General features: G+C 41.2%; 1 protein-coding gene across 1 annotated transcript; it reads left to right on the top strand.

Annotated features, from left to right (window-relative positions):
* The first annotated feature begins 1,341 nt into the window (after positions 1-1,341).
* On the top strand, positions 1,342-6,566 carry LOC117778753 (protein-lysine 6-oxidase-like). Its single transcript, XM_034614521.1, has 7 exons — positions 1,342-2,327; positions 3,088-3,196; positions 3,644-3,781; positions 3,946-4,102; positions 4,746-4,841; positions 4,979-5,094; positions 5,448-6,566. The coding sequence occupies exons 1-7, from the start codon at positions 1,502-1,504 to the stop codon at positions 5,452-5,454; spliced, it is 1,449 nt and encodes a 482-aa protein (XP_034470412.1). The 5' UTR covers positions 1,342-1,501; the 3' UTR covers positions 5,455-6,566.
* The last annotated feature ends 1,262 nt before the right edge of the window (positions 6,567-7,828 follow it).

Here is a 7,828-nt window from a genome sequence, read left to right as displayed (position 1 = left end):
TATTCTTCTTTTAATTGTCATTTTCCTCATTTCAAATGCTTCAATGCATTATATAAAGCACTTTACATGCCAATGTGCTGTATAACGTGCTATTTCCATGTTCTGCTATACATGTATTAGAATACACTTATTTTTGCTCCACTACATCTGTTTGGCAGCTGTAACTTCTAGTTACTTTGCAGTAACTATAACAGCTTTTAAAATATGATGCATCACCTAATTCTAAAAACAACTTCTTAACAGGTTATTTTGTACAAAAGAAACTGCAAAAAAAAATATAGAAAATAATAATCCAAAGGAGCCAGTGATTAAAATTACCATGTGCAGTCACCTGTTCACTATTTGTTTTATTCTGTTATCACTGTGTTGACGTGGCTTTCTGCACGTAGTGAATTGACCTTTGAACCTGAACAGCTCCAACTGTATAACTTTATGAGGTCGCCTGTTAATGGTCAGTCAGTGGATGGATGGCTGGTGATGTGAAGGGTGAAAAAAAACTAGATTCAAGAAGTATTGAAGGTCGAACCAAACTTTCATTTAAAACGTTTGTGTTTTAAAATCAAATTGGAGTTCAGTTTATTTATATTGTTCAGTTTGGGTCTAAAACATTGAAACTGGGCTTAAACGTAGACAGAAATAATAAATAAATTGTTGGACTGTTTGGATGTGAAACAAGATTTGTTCACAACAGAGTCAGTGAAGACGTGACTGAAACAACAGGGTCTCTTCGAATGGACTCATGGGATCTATAGGACTGACGATGAACTCTCCACAGAGGGAGGGTAACATGTAGATGCAGCCTGCCACCGTGTGGTGGATATGTAGTCCTGCATGGGACCGTGGAGCCGAGTAGAGTTGTTGAAACGTATCAGATACTTCTTGTGTTTTTCGATCTCGATGAACTGAACATTTCAGACACTTTAATGATACGAAGTCAAACTAAATAATAATAATCAGATTTTCTAAAGTCAGTCTTATACATCAAAGACTTATCAAATTGTGTTTCTCTGCAGATTCTAATTTAGAAGACGACCGATGTGAAAGTGAAGTTAAAAACCTTATTCAACAGAAACCTTTTTCTTTATTTCTGCAGTGGAGGAGTTCTGCTCCTTGAAAACGAGCAGGTTGACTGGTAACATTCAGATGACTGCAGCTCACACCCGTGCGTAAAGTTTACTCAGCAAACTCCCTTGTGTAAGTCTGGTGTAACTGGACCAAACCACGGGCAGGGATGGGTTAAATCTTCCTGACAGAAACTTTGACTTTGCATCAGTAACTGGGCTGAATTAGATAAGTGAGTTTGGGGGGAAAGACTCGAGCCCTCCTCTCCTCTCCTCTCCTCTCCTGAGAACTGATATGTTCTGCGTAAAAGGAACTGAGAGCGCACTCCTGCCTCCCATCCACCTTCCACCAAGAAGCATCTGTGCGCGCACTACATGTCATTAATTTATTTCTCATTAACTTATTGAAGGGATTTCACTTTCATTTAGTTTTTACTGCCATGGCGAGATCACTTTTACTTTTATACTTTTTCCAAGGACTACTTCCCCTCATCTGTGGGCAGCAGCGCGCGGCTGGGCCCTGGCGGCACCGGGTTCAGTGGCAGAACAACGGACAGGTTTACAGTTTGATGAGCACTGGATTGGAGTACCAGGCTCCGGTTCGCTCCAGAAGCCAGTCGAGGGTTTATGTGAGCGGCAGGAGGGACGGCACCAGGAGCCAGATGTCCGGAGCGCACAGAGGAACGATGCTTGTAAGAACCGGGCAGGGTGAGTCCAGAGTGATCAGGACCGATCCAGGTGTAGAAGCAGGGTCATATACACCAGGGCGCGATGGTAGACCGTTCGTGCCGGTTAATGCTCATGCGTCAGGGGCCAGACAGCAGCCGGAGCGCCCTCAAGGTACAGGTGCTGCTGGTTATCCAGTTGCACGACGTCTTGGCCATGAACACATCAACAGCATCAACGCGTCTGCACCGCGGTCTTCAGCGGATTTCCCCGGCAGAAGAGGAGGCGTGAGAGTGGACTCTCCTGCGGTGCGCACAGCTGGAGGAGAACCGGGACCCGGTGCACCACAGTTACGCGCGGTGCCACAGGCTGTTCCTGTCTTCCGGCAGACAGGTCACTCCACCTCAGAATCTGAAGGTGCCGCTCCGGATGCTTCAAGCGAGGCGGCCACAAACAGAGACGACATGGTTAACGACGATCCTCGAAACCCGTTTAAAAACCACAGGAATTCAGTTTTATACAACTTGTATCCCACCAGGGAGAGGGCAGGGGCGCAGCGTCCACCCGACACGGGATATGGAACAAGATACTTTCAAAATGGTAAGAGTCACATTTTTGAGTTTATCCTTGTTAATTAGCATTGGATTCAAATCCTAGACTAACATGGTCTTCCAGTGGGCAGTTGTGGGATGAAACAAAGTACATTTACTTCATTACTGCATTTTTCATGTATTAGTACTGTATATAAGTGGATTTATTTTCAGGCTTTTACTCCACTAATACAAATATCTGTACTTTCTTCTCCCCTACATTTTTACAATGCATTGTGTGAAATGTTAACATAGTATTTTAGATTTTTTTAAGTATTCAGTAACAAACAGCAGTAGCATTCATTGGTAATGAGGTAGTCGACTGTTGCATTAGGGGATAGACTACACTTGGAAAGTACTTTTACTTTTAATATAAGTATATATTTAAAAACAAGTACTTACTGTTACTAGAGTAGAAAAGTTAAGTGGTACCTTTACTTACCTAAGTTGTACTTTTACTGGAGTAAAATGTTTGAGTACGTCCTCCACCCCTGTCAGAGTGTGCATCAGTCAGGATAAAACCGACTCACCCTAAATCTTTCATCTCTTGCACTTGTCTCACTCACTGAGAGAAAAAAGATTCATGTCAAGTCGGGAACAAACCCGTTGGTACAGTTGATCCCAGAATGACACATCAGGAATGTAAAGTGATGAATTAAGCCAACAAAACACAAACAGCTGCTTTAATTTACCAGTTTATTCTCAGTGTGAGCAGAGTGTGTGTCATCATCAAGATCTCAAACTTGGATTGTCCCTTTAATTTCCTCCAGGACTGCCCGACCTTGTGCCAGACCCGTATGCCATCCAAGCAGGTGCTTACATCCAGCGTATGCAGATGTACGCGCTCCGCTGTGCAGCTGAGGAGAACTGTCTGGCCAGGTAATCTGTGGTGCCAGAAGTGATTCACCTCTTCAGCACGCTCACAACAGCACGTAGACACTGAAGCAGACACACACACGCAGACGTTACACACACAGATGTGTATTTCCTTTGTTTTAGCTGCTTGGCGAAGATACATTTTACATGATTGAGGAGAATTCTTTGGTGGTTTAGAATATCTTTGAATTATCTCAGTTTTCTTGAGGATAAATGTTAAGTTGATAGAGTTACAAAAATTGTTTGACCTTATTATGGAGCAGTGATTCTCCAACATCTTGTCCTGCCAAGAAATAAATGTTCTGGATTGGTTTTCCCAAAAGCATTAAGTGCAATGGAACAAACTCTTTGCGCTCCGTTACTTTTAAGAAAACTGGTTCCCCAGGAGCTCGGCCAGTAGCACTTTCCAACGCAGCTTATACGTCCATTTCCTCCTGTGATCCATCCAAGGTCAGCTTATGGACCCGGCGTGCGAGACATCGACTTCAGAGTCCTCCTGAGGTTCCCCCAGAAAGTGAAGAACCAAGGCACCTCTGACTTCCTGCCCGTCAAGCCGAGATATCAGTGGGACTGGCACAGCTGTCACCAGTGAGTCTACACAGCCGGACATGAAGGGAAACGACCCAGATGTTGTGATTAGCACGGCTCCACTTTCATCTGACAACAGAGAAACACCACACCCTCAAAATTTTGTCAAAGCTGCAATGAAAAAAAAAGTTTTCATTCTGTTCTATCCACCCTATGTCCTCTAGGCACTACCACAGCATGGACGCCTTCAGTAACTACGACCTGTTGGACGCCATCACTGGACGTAAAGTGGCCGAGGGACACAAGGCCAGTTTCTGCCTCGAGGACACCGGCTGTGAACCTGGATTCAGGCGGCGCTACGCCTGCACATCCCACACACAGGTAAAGGGAGAAGATAGATAGATAGATAGATAGATAGATAGATAGATAGATAGATAGATAGATAGATAGATAGATAGATAGATAGATAGATAGATAGATAGATAGATAGATAGATAGATAGATAGATAGATAGATGGATAGATAGATAGATGGATAGATAGATAGATAGATAGATAGATAGATAGATTTGAATTTCCCAGATTAGCTGTGAAAACTTCCAGTACAAAGGTAAATTTTACTGTAAATTTGACACTCATGGGGAAATGGACCAAAATAAAGTGTTTTATCTAACGTTATTTTATCACATTAAAACAGTGAAGATATTTAATGGGACCAATCAGAGGCTCCAAAGTTTGTTTGTTTTTTCTAGGAATTTTCCAGCTCCACGTCTGAGGCCAGTTTTTCTAACTAAAAACAGATTTATTCCCAAAACACCCTGAAGATGTTGAAATGTTTATTATATCTGTTGTCTGGGTCTGAGCTCTGTGATTCTGGCTTTCCGCTCTTCAGTCCTGGTGTCTTGTAACAGCTTGACTTCCAAGAACTGTTTGTTTAAGTTATTCTCAAATCTGCCTCATTTGCAGCGCTTGTAGGAAAACAGTCGTCAAACTACACTCAGGGTTTTGGATGTTGTGTTTTTCAGGGCCTGAGCCCAGGATGTCACGACGTCTACGCCGCCAACATCGACTGTCAGTGGATCGACATCACTGATGTACCTCCAGGAAACTATGTCCTGAAGGTAACCGATGTGTCGACTTTATATCGACTCCTCGACTGCAGAATATCTTTCAGATTTAGATTTCTCAGCATGGAGATTTATTTTACTGACCTGCCGGCAGAGCAAACTCTTATTCAAGATTTTTTTCTTTTTCCCAGGTTACTGTCAATCCCAATTTCCACGTCCTGGAGTCGGACTTCACCAACAACATAGTGAGATGTGATATCACGTACACAGGAATTTATGTTCAGACGCGCAACTGCCGAGTAGCAAGGTACTGTAGAGAGATTATGACGAACACAAACGCTGCATGTGCTTTATTCTTTATTTTAAACAGTTTAAACACATATTAGGACTATCTCATAATTATCCATTTTCTATTGAAAACCTTGTATTTAATAGTTCATCAAATGATCTTAATTATGAAGCTAAATAAACCTTTAAATCCTGTTAAATTAGCTGATAAATTCATTGTTAAACAGCTTAAAATATGGTTCTTTATTCAAGTTTGGATAAAAAAAAGTGAATGTATAGAAGTTGTAAACAGTCTGATTGCAGGTGTAAGATTCTGTATCATTGTTTGTTGTGTGTGTCGTCGTTCTCATTTCTTTCTCTCTCTCTTTCCAGGGGTTGAAATCTGCATCAGCATCAACACTCTGATTAACAACAATTGTAAAAGCCAAAGAGTTAAATAAATAAACTTTGTGCAATGTTGCTGCCATAGTGTCGATATGTTGCATTTATTGATTTTAAATGCAAAAGTTTACACTAATTTTGTACATGAAACAAGTGAGATCACCGGAAATAAGCATTTCTACTTACATGGCTTGATTCATGACATATTTCTTTTGGTCTTAACAAAGACGAGTACTGTGTTTGTATAGGTTCGGTACTTGAATGCATGTTTTATTGCTTATTTGGTGCTTTTTGTTGGTCTGTGTCTTATTTTTCTGCTTCATATTATTGTTACACGCACATCATTTCAAGGATAAATATTCTATATTTTTGTTAATGACAAAAAAATCTCATGAAAAGACCAAAAGCCAACGATATGTTCATTCATCACTAAATACTTCCAGACCTCTCTGTGCTGCTTGTGGCTCTTAAACCTGAACCCAATGTAAATCTTATATAAGTTACTTTTTTAAAGAAATAATTTTCTAAAACAGCTGGACACATTAATCAATGTTCATTGTTGATTTTAATCTTTATAAGAAATAGAATGTCACCTTTATCCACCTGATAATCATGAATATCTCTAATAGTAGTTGAAGTATGTCGGTGCTATATGTTTATGTAAATGTTTGCTTGTGTATATCTACGTGAATGGAAAATGTTGATAACTGAAATGTAAAACTGTTGATATTGCTTGAATATTGTTGAAAATTTGTATCTTATTCTGTTAAATTTAATGCAATAAAGGTGTTTAGGAGTGAAATGTCTTCCCTGTTCTTTTCTAAATAATAACCACATGCATCACTTTATTATAAAACAGCCAAGGACAATTAAAGAACATATACTTCACATAGGTTTTGAATGGGGCTTGTTCCTCTCGTATCTCTGCAGGATGATCTGTGTCTCTCTGTGAATGGCGCCTCCCTCTGAGCGATGCGTGCCGATGGTGGCCTCAGAGACAAACAGGCCCGCAGACAGACACTGGCGGCATGTTTGCTGACAGGCCTCTGTGAAGACACAACTGGCAGGATCTTATACAGCCGCGCCACATCCACTAAAACACAGCCCGAGCACGATGAATGGAGGCCTCTTCTCACCCTTTCCTCCTCGGCACATGTAAAAAGCAGCGTCTCTCGACTGCCGGCCCAGAATTCACCACGTCGTCTGGGGGGGGGGGGATTGTCCAAGACGACAGCTGACAGCACCGAGATATGTTGCCTAGGTTTGAGGATTGAGAACAGCCAACAGAGAATATCTCCAAAGACAAATGTGTTTGTGCAGGAAGCACCAGACTGTTTCAAACAGTTAAAGAACGGCAGGAAAAAGCACAAATTGAGAGTAGCGACTCATTCAAAGATGTTTTTTTTCACCTTAAACGAATCGCTCAATCCCAAAAAGGTTTATACATTGTGAGGCCATTACGAATCCAACTGGAAAACATGCAGCCTTCTAGACAATGTATGCGCTATTAAATGCACAGATGTGAGGTATTTACAACAAAGCAGAGCCGAGTCTCAGCTTAAGCAAGCGAGAGAAGCAGGGATATTGAGCCCAAATGAAATGGTTTACGTTGGAAGTTGCCAAGGTGCTTCCCTGCCAGAGGAGATTGTCTGTGTTATTGAGAGTCTGGAAAATCCCCCCCGACTCCTATTTAGTCGACTCCTTTCCTGTGTGTCTTGGAGTTTTCAGGACAATATTTACAGACAATGGCTGTTAGAGCAAAGGGTCTCTGAGGGCAGAACTTCTCTGGGTCCAACAAGAGGAAAACTCTACAGTTTACTATGTTCACCATCTGAGTTCAGCCGTGTTAACATGTCAACATTTGTTACAGCTGCGGCTCATGTGTGTAGGTCTTTAGTTTTGCAGGTATTTGGTCAAACTGTAGATCAGAAGTATTACAAATTAAATGTAAACCTTGTTATGGCACTTGATGTAAAGATGTGGGGTCAAGTCCAGTAATAAGTCGATACAGGAGAAGATGAATATATGAATCCAATTTCATAGCAATCTATCAAATATCTATCATCATATTTGACCAAAAAACTAAAATGTGGACCCCATAAAGACACAAGTGGAAAAATCTGATAATCACTGATGTCATAAGGGTTCGTTCTCTGTGGATTAGGAATGTCTGTACAAAATTAATGGTAATCCATCCAACAGTTGTCAGGATTTTTCCATCTGGACCAAAGTAAAAACCCAACTGACAAAAAGTTATGTCTGGAGCTGCAATTGTAGGATTGCAAACACATTTTTTTTACATTGAAGCTAATACCAGCAACAACCAGACTGGCACTCAGTAGAAACACATACCTGCACTCAACAGTCCCCTC

The sequence above is a fragment of the Hippoglossus hippoglossus genome, chromosome 17 (assembly GCF_009819705.1).
Source record: "Hippoglossus hippoglossus isolate fHipHip1 chromosome 17, fHipHip1.pri, whole genome shotgun sequence".
In the NCBI taxonomy this organism is placed as follows: Eukaryota; Metazoa; Chordata; class Actinopteri; order Pleuronectiformes; family Pleuronectidae; genus Hippoglossus; species Hippoglossus hippoglossus.
Note: the sequence above shows the minus strand (reverse complement) of the source record. Positions and strands in the feature narration are given on the sequence as shown.